Source organism: Polypterus senegalus, chromosome 17, assembly GCF_016835505.1.
Source record: "Polypterus senegalus isolate Bchr_013 chromosome 17, ASM1683550v1, whole genome shotgun sequence".
Taxonomy (NCBI): domain Eukaryota; kingdom Metazoa; phylum Chordata; class Cladistia; order Polypteriformes; family Polypteridae; genus Polypterus; species Polypterus senegalus.
In genome coordinates, this window is record NC_053170.1 from 17,020,687 (window position 1) to 17,041,087 (window position 20,401).

The 20,401-nt window shown below is 46.2% G+C and overlaps 1 protein-coding gene across 1 annotated transcript; it reads left to right on the forward strand.

Moving 5' to 3' along the window:
• Nucleotides 1-290: 290 nt before the first annotated feature.
• On the forward strand, nt 291-19,221 carry LOC120517529 (tripartite motif-containing protein 16-like protein). The gene is made up of 7 exons (XM_039739920.1): nt 291-788; nt 2,468-2,563; nt 3,701-3,916; nt 5,058-5,217; nt 7,782-7,847; nt 15,200-15,265; nt 18,054-19,221. Exons 1-7 carry the CDS (start codon nt 306-308, stop codon nt 18,593-18,595), a joined length of 1,629 nt encoding a protein of 542 aa, XP_039595854.1. The 5' UTR covers nt 291-305; the 3' UTR covers nt 18,596-19,221.
• The last annotated feature ends 1,180 nt before the right edge of the window (nt 19,222-20,401 follow it).

Here is a 20,401-nt window from a genome sequence, read left to right on the forward strand (position 1 = left end):
CCTCATGTGAACTTCCGACTCCCTCTTCGTGGTCAAGAATCGTTTGAAGACCCTCACTTGGTGACTTTCTGTCGGACTGACTCTGGCTGACGGGTGTCTTCACTTGTGGTGATCAGCTTTGTCACCTCCTCCTGTCACACTCGATCCCCCAGCAGCCCCCCACACCTCATTTTGACCTCATCTGGAAGCCGCTTTGAATGAAAGCCGATAAATGGACCTGTCCTCCCGAATGGCACCCTCTTTGAAGTGATCTGCCAGCTCAGCTCCATAGATGTCAGCCTTGCGCTTCTGCCTCAGAACAGGAAATGAAGAAACACAAAGACGTCCCACTTTCATTTCCTCAGGAGCGGCCCCTCTGTGTCTCCGAAGGCGTCATGGCTGCAGACGACTGGGACCCGCTGGCCTGCGCCGTGTGTCTGGAAGCCCCTAGTGCCCCTGTCTCTCTGCCCTGTAGGCACACGTTCTGTAAAGAGTGTATTAACCGCTACTGGGACCACTCTGGTGTGAGCAGCTGTCCCCAATGCCGGCGGACGTTCACACCGAGGCCTACTCTGCTGGAAAAGTCCATGAAGGCACCGTGCCCGGGCGACGAGGGGCCAGGTGGCCATCCTGGAGGAACCTTTGGAAGCATGAAGCACTTTCTCACCCGCCTGGCGACTTTCTGTGAAGCCCACCTCCAGCCACACTACGAGAAGGATCTGTTCAGGAATCCCCCTGACTGCCAATCGGGGGGATACAAAGAGGTGGGCCCTTGTGGAAGTCCTGAGGGGGCCACGGCTAGCGTTCAGGTAAGAGGCTTCTAACCGCCTGATGATGATGATGATGATGATGATGAGCTTGTACAGGACAGGCCTGAGGGTCCTTAACCTGACATTGGTTGTTTGGAAGAACTGTGGAAGCACGGTGGGCCAGGCATGCATTCACAGGCCCACTTACCAGGGATGGAGCCTTTCTGGCTTCACTGGGCACGGGGCACGGGGACCAGCACTGGATAGGATGCCAGCCCACTGCATGGCACACTCACTCTGATTGAACCGTGTAGAGGACTTGTGTGGGAGCTTGGAGGAAATTTGCAGACAGAAACTGAGCCTGAGTCACCAGAGGCCGTGGCACTAACCACTCAGATATCTTGCCCTTTACCTCTCTCTTCACCCCTTTCTTTTCTTATGCCACTTAGCCCATCAGATGGGCACAAGTAGGTACTGCCTCTCGACATTTTATTGAGCACACTTGAGGAGCCACCCTTGGATGGGACGCCATTCCACTGCTGGGCACACGCAGTGACCTGTGTAATGGGAGGCCGGGCAGGAATCAGACCCGAGTACCCGAAGGTGTGGGGCACTGGTGCCCACTGCTGAGCCACCATGCTACCTGGGCACCACAAACCCACATCCACTGAATGCAATCCTGAGGGCATCGGGTGCAAGAAAAAGCTCCAAAGATTGTGCCAGTTCACCACTGGGTCCACTCAGACACTTACTCACCCACACAGAGCCAGTTTAGGGTCTCCAGGTGACGTCAACAAGCTTGGGGATGTGAGAAAATAATGGAGCCTGGAGGGAGAAGCCATTGCAACCTGAGAAGAACAGGCAAACTCCACACAGATAAGAGTTTGAGCCCAGGACTAGTCACTGTGCCAGCATACAACCACCTGCTCTCTGTCTGAACCCAGGACTAGCCACTGTGTCAGCATACCATCCATTTGAACCCAAGACTAAATACTGTGCCATAATAATATCATCTGCTGTCCATCTCAACCCATGACTGACCATTGTTTGAACACTGGGTGCCCTCTATTCCATCAAAACAACATCCACCATCCATTTGAACCCAGGACTAACCACTGTGCCATCATAACACTTCCTGCTGTCCGTTTGTACCCTGGATTGACCATTGTGCCAGCATAATACCATCCACCATTTATATGAACCCAGGACTACCCACTGTGCCATAAAAACACCATTTGCTGTTGGTCTGAATGCTGGGGTACCCACTGTGCCAACATAGCACCATCCACCCTCCCACTGTGCCAATATACCACCATCCATTTGAACCCAGGACCAGCCACTATACCAGGGCACAGGGCCACAGGGAGCGCAGCCGCAGTGTCACCACAAACCAATCCAGGATGGGACGCCAATCCCCCACAGTCCACATTCTCGCACTGGGCCGGTTCTTGGATGCCAGTTGACTTCCCAGTTCTCTTCTTTTCCTTTGCTATTTTTTCCTGCTCTCCCAGCAGACGTTTCTTTTAAACTGCGTGAGGAGGCCCCCTGCTGGCAGGAGTGACAATTGTCACCTACTCGTCTATCTGGCCTCTGGTCTAGGTGCACTGTTTGAACAAGGGGCATGACTAGACCCCAAATTAGATGGGGCCAGGACACACACCGTGCATACCCCTTGGGGGTGCCCCTGTCCCAGATGGTGTGTTTACAACGATTCTCCATTCCATTGTGTTTCCACACAGATGCCACCCCAAGTGTCCATCCCAGAAATCCACCAGATGATCCAGGAGAAGCGCCTGCAACTGGAGAAAACCCGCAGAGTCATGGAGACCATTAAGGTGAGCAAAATGGGAGACCCAAACTGTGAGTAGTGGGAGAACTCTAATGAGTGCCCTCATTTGCCCCCGGCATGCCAAGCATTATTTGGCATCCATTGAGAGCAGTAAGAAAACAGAAGGGGATATGAAAAGTTTGATCTGGAGCAGAACATGGCACGCTGATTTCTATTCAAAGTTAACCAAATGTTGCCAAGTTGGCAGCAAATGTGGCAGGCCAAGCACATTGAAAGAGGAGACTGGCAAAGAGTGGGCCTTGAGCAGCTGAGTGGGACCCTTCAATTGGTTTTTAATTGTCTGAGGGTTTGCCCATACTGTCAGCAAGTACCAGCCTGTGTGCCCCTTCTAGGAAAGCATCCCGCTGGCATCCACATAAATTATTGCCTCTGTCCTGTGTTGATTCCTTGCCAATGTACTTCTGCCACAGAGAAACACACTGGGCGGGCACAGAAGTCATCCACGTACCATACTGGACATACACATAAAGTGTCACTGTCACAGAGGTGTGCCACCACCATGTAGATGAGATCTAGATACCCATTCACAGTGCCAATGCCATGAACTGGCCCTAATGCCCCTGTCCCAAACATTTTGGGTGTTGTGCTCGTCTCCCAGGTTTCTCAGGGTCAGATTCCTGGAATTCACATCCTCAGCAGTTGGGGGGTCTCTCCATGTTGGTGTCTTAGGTGAGCTGCTTGTGGAGTCTTGTCCAGTCCTGTCTTACCAGAGGGTGAGTGGTGGTCCATGGCGGTTCATGCAGATCAGATCTTATGATTTGGTCACATGCCACAGAGCTGGGTGGTACACGCCAACGTCCAAGTCCACAAGGACCATCTTTACGGCAGAGGTCAGCACCAGTCACCAGCCTCTGGATCTTAAACCCCATGCAGCTCTATACCTTTGGGCAGAGGGTCTCATGTATTAGACCCCCTAAAAATGACACACACGCACACATGCCCTCGGATATCCAGCAATAACGTCATGTCATGATGTGGCAGTCAGCTGTGGATGAAGAAGGAGAGCACATGAGATGTCTCTTTAGTGCGCCACGCTGACCCAGGCTGGGACAGCAAACCGCTCTGACTTGTGCCCATCCATCCATCCGTCTGTCTGTCCGTCCTCCCTTTGCTCTCCCATCAGATGTCGGCAGAGAGAGAAGCACAGGAAACTGAGAGGAGCTTTGCTGAGCTGGTCAGCTGTGCAGAGGACGCCCAGGTAAAGGTGACTGCGTGGATCCGAGAGCGGGCCGGGAGAGAAGTCGGAAAAGCCGAAGCTGTCACGGAGGGGCTGGAGAAGGAGATCAAGGAGCTGGAGAGGGGGGACGTGATGGGGGTCGGCCGCCTCCTCCCCGTTCAGGTGATGCACCTTCTCGTTTTTATATGTCATAACACTGACTGAGCCAGTGCGTAAATCACAGAGCAGGACAAAATACGTAGCACGTTTATATAGCGCCATTCCTGTTGTGTACACAGACGTGAGCAGCTGTGCCAGGATGTTACATTTGTTTAAGTGGGCACCGGCATTATTCAGGGTCACACAAGGGAGTCAGTGGCAGGGACTGAACTGGCATCCTTATATGATGTGTGCCACCGCTTCTAGGGGGCCCACTGACCTGGGCTGTAATTACAATAGCAGCCCATCCAAAAGATTGAAAGGCGTCTCTCTTGTATGTAGCGCCTTCGTTTTGTGGATGGCCGTCACAATTCAATGGCATGAGCCCTGGCTGAAGTGACACACTCAGTGTCACACAGCGTCCGTGCTGGTGACTCATATGGTGTCCTTGTGCCGAACAGTGCCAGCAGGGGGCACACTGATGATCTGTTAAATCTGTCATACAGTAAGTTCAGTCATTGCAATGGCAGCCCTGTCTAAAACATGTATGCAGTGTTTGTTATATAGCGCCTTTCCCTAGTGATCATCTTGCCAAGATGCTGTCACTCTACACGGCACTTATTACAGGACCGGTAGGTGACGTGACTCACTCAGGGTCTCATATGGAGTCTTTGAACACCAAGAAAGTAACGGCTCATTTAGTTTACATTATATAGTGCCTTTCAATTGAATTCAGTTTATTTTTGTATTGCGCTCTACACTTAGTGTGACGAGTTCACAAATACAAACTTTATAACGGACTCCTTACATAACGGCACACCTTCATTTCCACAGGCAGTGGAGTCACACAGAGGGAGCCCAGCCAGGTGACAGGTGACAAAGGGAGGAGATGAAAACCAAAACTCAGCAGCATCAATGGGGGAAATAAACCTGTGGGGTATCGGCGGTCATTCATAGTAGACAGGCACAGTCATGGTGCTGGAGACCTCGGCCAACTGGCTGCCCACCCCCTCCTGGGCATAGCTATTTCATAGGAGTGAATAATAAATTGAATAATAAATTTCCTCCAAAGTGCCCGCTGACAGGGGTCAGTCTTGTGGTCTACATTCAGGTCCACGCCGCACTCAGCCAGCTACTTATTTCCCTCTTGTTTGTCCAATTGTAGAGAAGCCACTCTGTCTCGGCCCCTCATGGAGATGAAAAGTCGCTCAACATGGCTCTCCATACGGACATCCCGTGTGCGGCTTTGAGGAAGGACCTGTCGCGTCTGAGAGAACGTCTGGAGGAGATCATTGCAGGGTGGACTGCTGGAATCCCAAACACAGGTAGGCTTTCAAATGGTCGGCCAACCAAGCAATGCTGTGTATAGCGCCCCTCACTGTGGTTTACAATTCCGGGCATCTAAGTGGTGGCATCGAAGGTGGTATGAATTTTTAAACATTTTCAGTAAAATTCCAGCTTCCTTTAAATAATATCCATGCCAAAACTGGTTGGTGTGGGGGTCCATCTTGATGAGCTTAGTCTCTACAGTTGTGGTGGCTTTCCTTGGTTTAACTGTAAGAAAGAGAAGAAATCAACAAGCGTGAAGATTTGGGGAACCCTGATTAATCCATCCATTCATTATCCAATCCGCTATATCCTAACTACAGGGTCATGGGGGTCTGCTGGAGCCTAACCCAACCAACACAGGGCACAAGGCAGGAAACAAACCTCGGGCAGGGTGCCAGCCCACTGCAGGGCACACACACACCAAGCACTAGGGACAATTTAGATTCACCAATGCACCTAACCTGCATGTCTTTGGACTGTGCGAGGAAACGCATGCAGACACGGGGAGAACATCCAAACTCCACGGAGGGAGCAGCGCAGCGCAACCCACTGTGCCACCCAATTTTCAAATATTTGTTATTATTTTGCGTTGGTTTGCCCAGGTTGGTAAGAATTTTACCTGAAAGTCGTGCAGCTTTACTGCCGGGGTTGAATGTACTTCACCTCCATTCATCCCTTTTCGCTATCCGAGCAGTTATTGCCATTAGTCTCTACCTGTTTTGAGTATCGACATTCTGCCAGGTGACAATAACAGAAAGATTTAAAAACATTAAATTATGTTCTGCACAAAATTTGTCACGCCTTCAATTTTCTGCAACTTTGATTAGAAACAGACTGATCGTAAGTGAGCCTGTGAGTTAGAAAGCTGAAGAGTGACGTGTATTCCAGACGGACAGACGCATCTCTCAGGGTAGTAGAGATAAATGGTTACAAGCGGCAACAAGGAGTTAGGCTGAAGAAGAACCACATGCTGTTTTCATTCTGGTCACAAGATCAGAGAAATGACTGGGAGAACAGGCGAAGTAACAGAAAAACGGTCAGGTCTAGGAGATTAAAAACACGAGCGTCAAAACCGTAACGGCAAACAACAATCGTGGACAAAAAAATCAAAACAAGACTCAGAACCAGGAATTTGGGACTAAGGAACTTTTTTGAAAGAGCAATTTGTAGCAGCGCCGCTAAAAATGTCCCACATCTCCCAGCAGCCCCAGCGGTATAACACTATTGGACAGCTTCGGAGGGTGCAGGGACTGCTGGGAAGAAGATTGAGCAGGCAGGCCCTTTAAAAAGGAACCTTAAAGATGCTGAGGGGATCCCAAAAATCATCCTCTCGTTTGTTAATACGTTTCGTACACACAACTGGATTACGACTTGAACAGTGGATGCCAGTTTCTGTCTGCATGTGTTTGCCGTCCATGTGAGTGCACTGATTGGAAACGTCTCCGTCTGAGAGGGAGCGCCCAATCACGTCAAACCCCACACTGCATCAGGACCTGGTAGGACAAAACTTTATGTCGCTTTCGGAGCGCCCAATCACGTCAAACCCCACACTGCATCAGGACCTGGTAGGACAAACCTTTATGTCGCTTTCAGGGTTTTTCATTCCCACATCCATCATGAACTGCCCCTGCTGTCCTGGACTATTATTGATTTTGTTGTTAGTGTTTTGTCATTAATCACCACCGTCAAGGAGCTTTTCTTATACGGGGTCCTCGGGTTACAACACGGTTCCGTTCCTACAACAGTGATGTAACCCGAATTTTGGTGTAAGTCGAAACACACTCTAGCCTAAGTCACTTACCTATCTTAACACATTTGCAAAATCATAATCTAAACATAAAAACACAAAATCTTAGCCTGAGAAAAAAGAAAAGGACATAAATATACTGTAGTGTACACTGTACTGTAGTAACAGAAAAAATGAGTGTAAAAAAATGCTTACCTTTATTCCTTCTCATGTCTCAATTTTTTTAAGTTTTTATGGGAGTGAGTGTTGTAAACTCGAAACATTGTAACCCGAAGACCCCCTGTATTGTGTGTTCTTCTTTTATTATTTGATTAATTTACCGTATTTTAATGTTATTTGTCTAATCGTTGTGCCACTAACAGTGTCTCTGTGTGTGTGTGTGTGTGTGTGTGCGGAGTCAAGGCTGGGTGTGTCCCTGGGGTCCCCGCAGTAAAATTAACAAATCAGCATCATTGGATGGTGTGAATCGTAGCGTCCCCACAACCCCTATAAAAAAATATGGAGAAAAAAAAAAAACATCTGGAATCCACAACTCGGTAAGGAAACTGAATTCCTGGCTGACTTTTAATCCTGTCACGTCGTACCTGAGGGTCACAACTTCCGCAGACTAACGTGGAACCGAACTTGAAAAATACAAAATGGCGGATGTGGTCATTCTGTAAGTGATGGGGATTTCAAGAAATAAACATCAAATTCATATTTGGAAACCTTAAAAAGAAAAAACTAATACGAGTGTCTGATCTGAGAAATCCAAAAACAAAAAACAACAGAAATCTAGTAGGTCACCGCTTTCTTGTTGACTTTTCCTTTTAGTGACAGAAGTCCCAGCATCTGAGCCGATGACCCCTGAGCTGCGGAGCGGGGCAGACGTTCCAGTCGGTGAGTTTATCGTTTTCAATTTCTCAGGTTTCCGAACTTTTGATCTCCAGATAATTTCATTCCATGGTAGAGACTGTCATCCCAAAAATGTGTTGTCTTGGGGGTCTCACTGCTATCTTACCTCACTTACGTTTTTGGGCCGAACTTGTTTAAACGAACCCTGCACCAAAAATGGGAATTGTTTTTATCTGTTATTTACCTGAGGCAGTTTGTAGTGACGACTGAGAAAAAAACTCTCATGTTTTCATGGAAAACGGAAATCATAGCCTTTATGACACAATGACAGGGCTTTAATGGCGGCCAGCAGGGGACCAATGCTGAACAATCACAAGCAACAGTAAAACAATCTCAAGTTACTTGGCTTACATCAGGGGTCCTCAGTCTCAGTTGTGGAGGTCCGCAGTGGCTCCAGGCCGGCTTACTAATCAGAATTCAGTCCTTGCTGATGATGAGACTTGCTGTTTAACTCTTTGCCTTGTTAGCGCTTTCAATCATCAAAGACAAACTTTAGTTACAATTCTGATCAGAGGTCTTCAATCTCGGTCGTGAAGGTCCGCAGTGGCTGCATGTCTTCACTTTAACCGATTTCTTAATTAGAGCCCATTTAATTTACTACTGGAGGCTAGGGATCTGCACCGGCAAGCGGAAGGTTGCTGGTTCGAATCTCGTAAAATGCCAAAAGGGACTCTGCTCTGTCGGGCCCTTGAGCATGCAGTTGCTCTGTCCTGGGTACGACTTTGATCTGCAACCGTCCCTGCATGTAGAACAGGGGTGCCCAGTGCGTCGATCGCCATTGCAAAGGTAGTGCAGGTAGATCGCGTGGCATTAAAAATTTTTTTTAAACGTTAGTCTATCATATATCCTCCCTATGGCATTTGCCATTGGATTGACATACAGGGCGGCCAGTCTGAGATCTCTTATCTTCTACCACACTGGTCATCCCGCACGCACGATCAAACGCGGGAACTACTGCAAAACTCTGGCTGTGATCTAGTTTGCCTTCCAATTTATATCGACTAAAGAAGGGATAAAAAATTGTTTGGGGTGGGTATGGGCTGGATGTGGAATTGGAAGAGGATTTTTTTCTCACAATGTCACAATCGAAGTGCGTTTGTCTGATCTGTCAATCTATCATTGCTATTCCAAAGAAGGAAAATGTGGAAAGGCACTTTCGCATTGTTCATAAAACTACGAAACTGACGTCCTTCCGAAAAGCGGTCTGAGAAAGAGAAAGGAGAGGGAACTAAAATCGCAGTTAATTGGACAGCCGTCATTTTTCACTCGGCTGAATTCAAATCTCCTTGACTGCATTATTCGGCTCTACTTATTTATGCGAGTCAGCCTTTTCCCACATGAAGATTATTAAATCCAAATACTGTAGTAACCATAAATGTATTGAATTGTTATTGTGCCAAAAACGTTATTCAGTTATGCAAGGTATGACAACATACATTTTATGTATAAAGTATACTCGGTGTATATATATATATACAGGTATATATATATATAAAATTTTTAATGTAGGTAGATCATTTCAACCTGGTCATTTTAGAAGTAGCTCGCAAGCCGAACAAGTGTGGGCACCCCTGATGTAGGCTCACCAACCTGCAGGGAAAAACTTAGGTGTTGGTGGCAGAACTGGCACTCCAGCCACCATAAAAAAACCTCACACTGTCCCAATCCATCTGAACTAGTGTGGTGCTGAGGTGTCACCCGCTGCATGGCTGCACTCGGGTCCTAATCTGGGATCCTGAGTTGGTTTGTGGTGTGGTGGGTGCAGCAATGCGCTGTATCAGTGTGTGCTCCTTATCTCTCTCTCTAATTTGGTGGATTTTAGGAGGTTTAGGCCCCTCATGGACCATGTGATCATCAGAGGTGACTGTGCGGAGGGTGCAGACCTTTAAATATCTGGGAGTGCAGCTGAATGACAAATTGGACAGGACTGCCAATTCTGATGCTCTATGTAAGAAAGGTCAGAGCAGACTATACTTTCTGAGAAGGTTGGCATCCTTCAACATCTGCAGTAAGATGCTGCAGATGTTCTACCAGACGGTTGTGGCGAGTGCCCTCTTCTACACGGTGGTGTGCTGGGGTGGCAGCATAAAGATGAAAGACGCCTCACGCCTGGACAGACTTGTTAAGAAGGCAGGCTCTATTGTAGGATTAAAGTTGGACAGTTTAACATCTGTGGCAGAGCGACGGGCATTAAGCAAACTCCTGTCAATCTTGAAGAATCCACTGCATCCACTTAACAGTGTCATCTCCAGACAGAGGAGTAGCTTCAGTGACAGACTTTTGTCACCGTCCTGCTCCACTGACAGACTGAGGAGATCGTTCCTCCCCCACACTATGCGACTCTTCAATTCCACCCGGGGGAGTAAATGCTAACATTAATTTTATTTTAATTTTTTTCATTTTTTTCATTTTTATTACTATTTAATTTAATATTGTTTCTTTGTATCAGTATACTGCTGCTGGATTATGTGAATTTCCCCTTGGGATTAATAAAGTATCTATCTATCTATCTATCTATCGATCTATCTATCTATCTAATTTACTCTTAAACCAATACGTTTTTAGGGGCTCCATTTTAGTTCTCTTGCCTATTACTAGTGATGTGAAAAACGATTCTTTTTTAGTGATTCGATTTGTTTCGTTCAATCTTTGGATGACTGATTCGCTTATTTCAAAAACAACACCAAGCCATATTCTAGTTGAAAAGCAAGCATCAAAATGAGTAATAATAATCTCTCAATTTCTCAATTATATTAAAAGAGTTTCCCTTCGTGTCTGTGTTTTTCAGCCTTGGCCACGCCCCTCAACACTGCTCGCCCAATCATTATTCTACTGCTTTCTGTCGTCTCTGTGTTACTCAGCCTTGACCACACCCCTCCACGGCGCTCGCCCAGTCTTTTACACCAGGGCCGTCTTAACGTATGGACACGCTGGGCAGTTGCTAATCTATGTATGTTGTGACTTGCTGAGTGGTTTTGTAGGTATGACCACCAGTGCACTGCTTTTCCCGGGGAGCTATAATGCTGTAAAGACGGCCCTGCGTTACTCCTACCGTGCACATCCTCTCTCTATCCCACCCCGTCATCCTCTCGGTGCTGCTAACTCGCCCTTCAGCGCAGTCGGTTATAATGGGAAGGCAGAAAAGCCAATGATCTATTCAAGAACGTCGAATTTTAGAAAACAGCAGCAAGAGCTGACAATGAACACTGACAAAAACAAAAATGAACAAAAAAAGAGCTGAATATAATAAAAATGAAGAGCAAAGAGAATCGTTCAATAAGAACAATAAGAAAGAGAGAAACATCCCGAACAATATGCGAACAGAAATGCAGAAAAGCAACATTTATAGAATGTAAGTTAGAGGAAAAAACAATTTAGAATATTGTTTTTGATGAGGCATTAATGTAATCTAATTTTTTATTTACTTTTTGTTACATTTTACAATGCTTTACTATTCATTAGTAATTTAAAATAGGCAGTTGTAGTGAAATACTCAAGTAACTGCTTTTCTATCTGTAATAACAAAGGATCAAACTGTCTTCCTCCCTCGCCCCACATACTCTTCTATCTTTAAATAGAGTCGCTTTCTTTAATGGAGGGGCACCCTGATGCCCTCCGATCGGCTCACCTGTAAGATAGCGGGCGCCCAGTGCCTGCCCCTGGGGGTTGGTGAGTGAAGTGAGCAGGGAGCAGAGCCCCCAGTAATAATAATAATAATAATAATAATCTTCTAATTTCAACAATAAATAGACAAAAAAAAAACAATTACAATTGTACAAAAAGAAGCTAAAAATAGAGCACGCAAACACTGAAATATGACTAAATAAAATTATTTTCAGTTTTGGCTTAATCTCCTGCAGTTTCCTTCTTTAATATCCCGTCATTTCTGATGCAGTCGGCCACACAAATATCATCAATGAACTGAACTGCGATTCAATGGACTGCGAGTCTCCAGTCTACAGGACGTGAGCAAACTTGCAATGGCTCTCCAGACCAGTAAGGGTCATACTGGTTCATTCAATCAGTTTGTGTACTGAGACGTCAGAGTGAGCCGATCCGTGGGAGGTGCTTGGTGTCGTCTGCCAAGTAAGTCATTGGCTAGTTTTTGTCACGACCGTACTGATTGGCTGTTTCCCAAAGATCTCGGCCATTTAAGTCATAGACATAGAATTACTAGATGCCGCATGACCAGCAGCATCGTACGTCAACGTCGCCGCCATATTACAAGTGGCACCGCTGTGGAGTGAAGAGATGCCTCATGCATGTGCTGCTTGGGATTGTACAAACCGCTGTACGCTCCAAACCAGATCCTGGGGGATTACATTTCATAGGTAAGGCTGAACAATTGTTTTGGTTATATTTGGCCATTAGAAAATCCCGTTTTTTAAACTTAATTTTAGCTACGCCAGGCTAAGCTAGCAAAGCTATGCATTTATGTGCTCAAGTGAGCCTCCAAACGTTTTGGCTAAACGTATTTAGTCACCAACTAAGTAGATTGTTGTTAGCTGTTAACATTTCTCAAACTTTGAAGGTTTCCCAAAGAAATCCACCTCAGGAAGCAGTGGGAGGTCAGGTAGCCCTTAGAAGGGATTTTGAGAAAGCTGTCCTATGACGTGTGCCATGCTAGTTTGGTAACAGATGCTGTACCGGCATCATATGATCAAAGCTACCACTCGCTCACATTAAAAATACAAAGGAGGCTTGATGATTCCTTCTGAGGGTCCAGTCAAGGTGGTCAAAGTAGCTGAGCATGTTATCCGACAGTCTACATTAGGGCAAGCTGTCAGTGTATCGTTGATCGATCAGTTTGTTCAGGCTGAGATTGGTTCAGATGATGTGTTTTTTCTCAAGGAGCACATCGAGGAAACACAGTTTGAAATTGACAACCATCATTTTATGCTCATGTCTTTAGTTGTGTCTGTCTTCCACAAACTAAGGCTGCACCATATTGTCATATTGACTGAATACTCTCAAATTACAGGATCTGTGTGAGCGAGAAGGAGTGTAAATCTGGAGGAGATCAGTGAGGTAGGGGGGAGCTTTAAATGTTCAGAGTGGGATTTAGTATTGTATTCTGTAGTTAACAGGGAGCCAGTGAAGTTGAGAGAGAAGAGGTGTGATATGTTCAGTGGATTTAAAACAGCAGGTTATTATCCTGGCAGCATAAGCAATGGATACGTTTTTATGGGATGCCAGATAGAATAGCATTACAGTAATCTATACGTGAGGTGACTCGGGCTTTAACCGATACTTCAGTACAGTGCTGCGTAAGAACAGGACAAAGTCTAGACATGTTTCGGAGATGAAAGAAGGCAGTCCGAGAAATGTTACTTATATGGGACGAATTATTTAATAATAATACAGTAATTATTATAGTTATTTAATAATTGCCATTGTTAGTGTATAAATTGATATAAATAATTGCATTTAAATGATTTGCCAAAATCTGTTGTATGTAAACGATACTGTTTTAAACGTTATTGTTTTTTCCCGGTTTCCACGTCTACCTGTATTAGTTTAAATGGCACTTTTGCCACTCGCAATATGGTGGACACGCTGACGTGTCGTGTCAACTGGGCAGCACAGTGAATGTGGCGTCTATCTATATATGTCTATGGTTTAAGTGGCATTAAGATGATCGCTCCGGACTGCCGCGGAATGCAATATAAGGTGCAGGGTGCACTTCGCATGCCTTGAAAAAGACACGTACAAAAGAACTCGTTTGTTTGTTCATTCAGTGCGCATTGCTGGCTGTGACAATTCAGAACCCTTCATTGCTTGTTTTAATTTTTAGCGGCTGCTTTTAAGTTTTAATTGTTGCCTCTTTTCTTGAGCAGACGTTAGTTAACAATGAAATGCTGGTAACCAATAAACCCGCAGCTCCCCAGCTAACGTGCCGCCTTATGAAGTATCAGCGTTAAAAAAAAAAACCGTAGATAGAAATGAGAGGGGAACTGGAGAACTGGGAGGAGCGTTAAGTTTAAATCTGTTCTGGTCCACAAAGCACATGGATGACGTCCTCAGAGAAGGAAACTCTACATGGCGTGGGCTTGGTGGGCAGTGTGCACTGATTACAACGATGAGCCACCAAAGATGAGGACCCCTCAGCACCACACTGAACAGTGTAAGGTTTTATACAGTGGCTGGGGTGCCAGTCCTGCCACCAACCCCCAAGTTTCCCCGACAGGGCAATTAAAAAATGATCTTGGATGAATGAAAGCACCGACAAGCCAAAGAGTTACAAAGCAATCAGCAAGGACTGACTTCTTATTAGGAAACTGGCTGGAATGAGAGCCTGGAGCCAGTGCGGCCCTTCTGGACCCCTGGGTTACTTAATCCACTTGTCACTTATCCAGCTGCATCTTCACAACATGCAAAATGCACAGGTTATTTTTTTCCTAATTTTTTTCTTAAATAAATACCTTTGGAAAATCGGAAGAATACGCATACGTTATTCACATGAGCTTTTGAGTTGAAAATTCTGCTCTTGAGCAGTTAATGGTGGGCAGATGTTCAATTGAAGAGCTCGGCTTCAGGTTAAACTCACAAAGCAAGCTGACCAAAGGTTGGCAGATCAGCATGTTGGCCATTCGCGAAGTGCGTCCACTTGGAAAGGCCACAGTGTGGGATGCATCAGGTTTCTTAGAGTCTGAGTGAACTGAAAGCCTAATGAAATGGGGAATGCCCCGCAAGCACCTAATCCTACGTCACAATTGCCCTTCTAAGGGGGCCCAAAATCAAATTCAGCTCTTGAGGGAATCAGGGTGCACAATTCACGGCCCCAAGTGTCAAGGGGGTCCCACATTTGCAGAGTGTAACCGTCTTAAAAACACAGGCCATACCATTAGGAGAGTGGCTCTTAAAATAAATGCTTGCCCCCCTAAAGCACAAAAAATGCAAAGAGGGCCAGAGCTTCCAAATTCAGTACAGCATTGAAAGGGTTCAGTAGTCCAGGTAAGACTAGGCCCCCCAAATAGCAAGTGAATATCAAATTGGCACAAAACCTCCATGTAAGAACCCCAAATGCTAGGTCAAGTATAAGTGCCTTCTAATTCAATACAGAATAAAAAAAAGACCACCACTTGCAACACCTGCCCTCCCAAATGCCAACAGAATATAAAAGTTGCCCCCCATTTCCATGCATGACCTCTAATTTCAATGTGTTTTGGTTAAACAAAGGCAGTAATAAGGACCCTCCCAATCCACTTCATTGTCAGTGTTGGTCATGTATGACCCCATAAAGGGGGTCCTTTGTTAATTATGAGAAGTGGCTATCGGCTGTTGGTTCCAAGCTTGTTCCAACGTTCGTAACTGCTTTCATTTTGTCTTCTTTTCAGTGATGGAACTTCCAACATCTGTGCCGACGCCTTGTGAGCTGCAGAGCAGGGCTGACTTCATAGCTTGTGAGTTTGTCTTTATTTATCACATTTGGTCCAGCGTTGAGAACATCGGGAGACATCAGTGTCTCAGAAATGGGGCCGGAGGGTGTCAGGGCCTCCATCCTCTCTGTCATTCACTCACAGCACTGACAGCAGGAATCGTGTGGAGGAGCACAGGAGGCACACTGCCCTTCTAGCTGACTTCAGACAGTCAATATGGCCTCTGAAAAGAACATCTAGATGTTGACACAACACTTCTAACATCTAGGCAATGCACAGGAACAATTAAAAAGGCAAATAAAGTGTTAGGTTATATCGTAAAAAATTTGAATATAAGCTGAGGGGCATTAGGCTCAGACTACATAATGCGCTCGTGAGTCCACATCTGGAGTCCTGTGAGCAATTCTGGTCACCGCAGAGCAAGAAAGACCGAGCAGAACTTGAAGTTGTGCAGAGGAGAACAACCATGAACATCTCGGAGCTTCAGGACATGTCCTACTGTGACAGACTCAGAGAATTAAACCTGTTTAGTCTCGAGCAGAGAAGTCTGCTTGGTGAGGTGATCCAGGTCTTTAAAATCCTCAAGGAACGTTGTGCTCAGACTAAAGAATGCACTCGTGAGACCACATCTGGAATCCTGTGTGCAGTTCTGGTTAACCTGCTACAAGAAAAACGGAGCAGCACTTGAAGCTGAGCAGAGGAGAACAACCAAGAACATCTCAGAGCTTGAGGACGTGTCCTACTGTGACAGACTCAGACAATTAAACCTGTTTAGTCTCGAGCAGAGAAGAACTCTGGGGAACTGCTCCAGGTCTTCAAAATCCTCAAGGGATGTTAGGCTCAGACTGTATAATGCACTCATGAGACCACATCTGGAATCCTGTGTGCAGTTCTGGTCACCACAGTGCAAGAAAGACAGAGCAGCACTTGAAGCTGGGCAGAGTCTACTTAGTGACATAATCCAGGTCTTCAAAATCCTCAAGCGACATTATGCTAAGACTATGTAATGCACTAGTGAGACCACATCTGGAGCATTGTGTGCAGTTCTGGTCAAAACCCTACAAGAAAGACAGAGCAGCACTTGAAGTTGTGCAGAGGAGATCAACCAAGAACATCTCAGAGCTTGAGGACATGTCCTACTGTGACAGACTCAGAGAATTAAACCTGTTTAGTCTCGAGCAGAGGAGTCCGCGTGGTGACCTACTCCAGGTCTCCAAAATCCTCAAGGGCCGTTTTGCTCAGACTACACAGCATACTGGAGAAACCACTTCTGGAGTGTTGTGTGCAGTTCTGGCCACCACACCTCAAGAAAGACATGGCAGCACTTGGACCTGTGCATCTCAGGACTTAAGGAGATGTCCTACTGTGACAGGCTTAGAAAATTAAACCTGTTTATTCTCCAGCAGAGGAGACCGCATGGGGACCTCATCTTGAAAATAGAGGCATTGATAAAGCAGATCCAGCAGAATTCATTCATTCATGTCCCGTATTCGAGGACACCAGTGGAAATTAAGGGGTCGTGCATTTAGGACTAAAGCCAGGAAGCTCTTCTTTACACAAAAAAATTATGAAAATCAGGAAGAAACTACCAAGCAGAAACCTTGAGGAATCTTAAGAAGAACCTGGATGTTGAGATGTTGGGACAGCTGAGCTGTTAGCTAAATGACCATGACAATAATAAATAAATAAATAAAAAACAGAAATTCCAACCATAAAAACTTTCAAATGATTCCCACTGAACTGCTTGTCTCCACAGTCTATGTAGGGCTGGGGGCGGTTCCTAAATGGAGATGGACAGGTGGCCCCGCCTCTTGGGGGTTTAACCCACAGAAAACCTGGAACATTCTCATATTTGAAGAGACAGCACACCAGTACATAATCACATATTGAAAAAAATAACACAAAGACATGAAAAATTAATAATCTATAATAATAATAATCTAACCCGCTTTCTCCTGAACCAAGTCATGGGGGTCTGCTGAAGCCTATCCCAGCTAGCATAGGGCACAAGGCAGGAACAAACAGGGGCGCCAGTCCATCTCAGGGCAAACACACATAACAGGGCCACTTTCGTGTCACCAATCCACCTAACCTCCTTGTGTTTGGATTGTGGGAGGAAGTTGGAGCACCTGGAGGAAACTCACCCACACATGGGTAGAACATGCCAACTCCACACAGGGAGAACCTGCGGCACAAACCCCAGTCTTCTTACTGCAAGGCAGCAGTGCTATCCCCGCGCCATCATGCTGCCACATGACTTCACCTCGATTCAGGACAATGACAGCCCAATCGTTAGAGGCAATCGGGCATTGCGACCCCCAGACCCCATACTGCTCACGAAACGACAGCCAATGAAGCTGAAATTCGGGCCGACTCAGAAAATCAGTCGCCAACTGTAAATTGGGCCTAATATTAGGCCAAAGGGCGCATAGTCCATGATGGGCTTTACACAAGCAGACACCTCTTTTTGTTTTGCCCCAAGCCGATATGCATATTAATATTTAAGTATGGTGACCATTTTCCCTATGGCCAATGCTTCCTTTTGGCTTTTTCTTTCACTGAAAGAGGTCCCACTATCTGAGCCGTTGTCCCCTGAGCCACAGAGAAGGGCAGACTTTATTTTAGGCCTGTAACCTCTTAGATGACACCACCAATGTTTTTGCCTGTAGATGGCTGACTACTCGGTTACATTAAGTTTCGGCCCCCAAATGCAAAATAAAATGAAATTAAGCTCCAATTAGTGAACTCTGTAGCTGGGCAGATGATTAGCGGCTTGACGTTTCTTCACCGATTCTTTTCTCTCTTCATGCAGACTCCTGTCTACTCAAACTGGACCAATGCACGGCCAACGAACACCTGCAGGTGGCTGAGAGAAACCGCAGCGTGGTGTGGCGTGGAGAGAGCCACTCCTGCCCTGACCACCCCGCCAGGTTTGACCGCTACCTGCAGGTCCTCTGTCTGGAGCCCCTGACTGGGCCGCATAGCTACTGGGAGGTGGAGCGGCAGGGCAGAGGGGCAGCCATCGCTGTGGCCTATAAAACAATCAGCAGGAAAGGATGGAGCTCGGCCTGTCGCCTGGGAGGTAATCGAAAGTCCTGGAGTTTACTCTGCCTGGATTCTACTTATGCTGCGTGGCATGATAACCAGGAAACTGAAATCACTGCCCCCCGCTGTTCTAGAATTGGGGTTTATGTGGACCACCACAGTGGCACGCTTGCATTTTACAGCATCTCAGACACCATGACGATACTACACAGGTTCCAGGCCAGCTTCACGGAGCCCCTGTACCCAGCGTTCGGAGTTTATCGAGGCTCCAGTGTGACGATTAGCCAGCTGGTAAGTGCTGAGCAGTAGGTGCTCAGTGGGCAAATTGTCCAAATATCTGGTGGACACCTGAGTCACTGGTGCATAGACGCCCCACAGAAGCCTGGTCAACTTCTAAACGTGAGACGCAATCCTCCGTGAGTGGTCTCCTCTTACATCAGGTGGACTAGAAGGGGCGGAACTTCTTTTGTGTCGGCGCCCTTGAGGGGCAGTAAGGGAGGAAGGAGACAAGACTGTTAGCAGCAGCAGCGCCCCCTCTCTTCCTGAGGTGGTATTATTTCCTCTAGGCGACCCTCTGGTGCGCATAGGTGATGATGTGTAATGTGACAGGCATGTCCGACCAACATCCAACACATCACCACGATGAAATACAGAACTTACTGAGTAGAAAACCCGAATCAGCTTACCTGATGTTTCTGTTCCTGTGGTGGCATGAAGTGGCAGCATCAGCTTCGGCATGGCATCCTTGTTCATGATTTCTGTTTTCATGATCTATGCTTTTGAGTTTGGGTTCCTGGTTTTGAGCCCCTGCTCTCATTAAATGTGCTGATTCAGGCGTTCTGGTTACTGGTCTGGGCATCACGATGGCGCAGTGGTACCGCTGCTGCCTCACAGTTAGGGGACCTGGGTTCGCTTCCCGGGTCCTCCCTGCGTGGAGTTTGCATGTTCTCCCCGTGTCTTCATGGGTTTCCTCCCACAGTCCAAAGACATGCAGGTTAGGTGGATTGGCGATTCTAAATTGTCCCTAGTCTGTGCTTGGTGTGTGTATGTGTGCGCCCTGTGGTGGGTTGGCACCCTTCCCGGGATTGGTTCCTGCTTTGTGCCCTGTGTTGGCTGGGATTGGCTCCAGCAGACCCCCCATGACCCTGTGTTCGGATTCAGCAAAAAATGGATGGTTACTTTTTGGGTCTTGCAAACCTAGTTTTGCTTCTTTAATTGCTCCTGCTGTTCATTTGCCGACCTTGTGCTTTGTGCCCACCCCTACCATCACCTGTTGTCTATGGGGGGAGAAGCACAAATTTTAGATACTTCAAAAATTTTGATCTCTGGTTTTCAACTGATCTCGACATTTTAGAGTCTCCTGATACCAAAAATATCAATCTCCCAAAGATGGGTGTGCGTCTGTCTGTCTGTCTGTCTGTCTGTCTGTCTGTCTGTGTGTCACGGCTTCTTGAGGACGGACCAGAGCTAAACTCGAAACTTCAGCTGGTTATGAGATGACGATGTGCTGATTAGTCTTTGAGCCAAATCGTGTAAGAGAAAGAGGAGGTTTAGAGGAATCCTCAAATGCCGTAATTCTGCAATCAATTCTGAATTCCTCTCGTCAGTTGCTATCCTAATGACCTGTTTTATGATCAGAAAGATAAGACTTGACTTGCTTGTATGGAATGTTATTTGATTTTAATAAGTTCAATAAAATAAAAAAAAAGGAAACATCAAAATAAGAGCGGTAAATAATTATTAAAATATTATTGAATAGTTCGGATATCTTGGTTCCTAGGGCCAAAGCCCTACTGCTGTTCACGTCCAAATTATTGTCCTCTTTAAATATTAACAAAATGTTCTTTGCTTTGTGGGTCTGAGGTTTTACAATTTTCTCTCTTCCCTCCTTTTATTTTTTGTACATCGTTTTTGATTTTAAAGACTTTGCCCCATCTGTAGGCCTGTGTAGGCTGTAAGCCTGCAACTCGAGTTGGGGTCTCGGCTGACTGTTGTTTAGATTTTTTTTTCGTTTCCGATTTTTTGTGATGTTTCGGTTCAAATCCACATGTGGGCTCCTTTTTGTTCACCATCGAGCCATTTATTTATGGAGATGTTACTTTTGTTCATCCATAG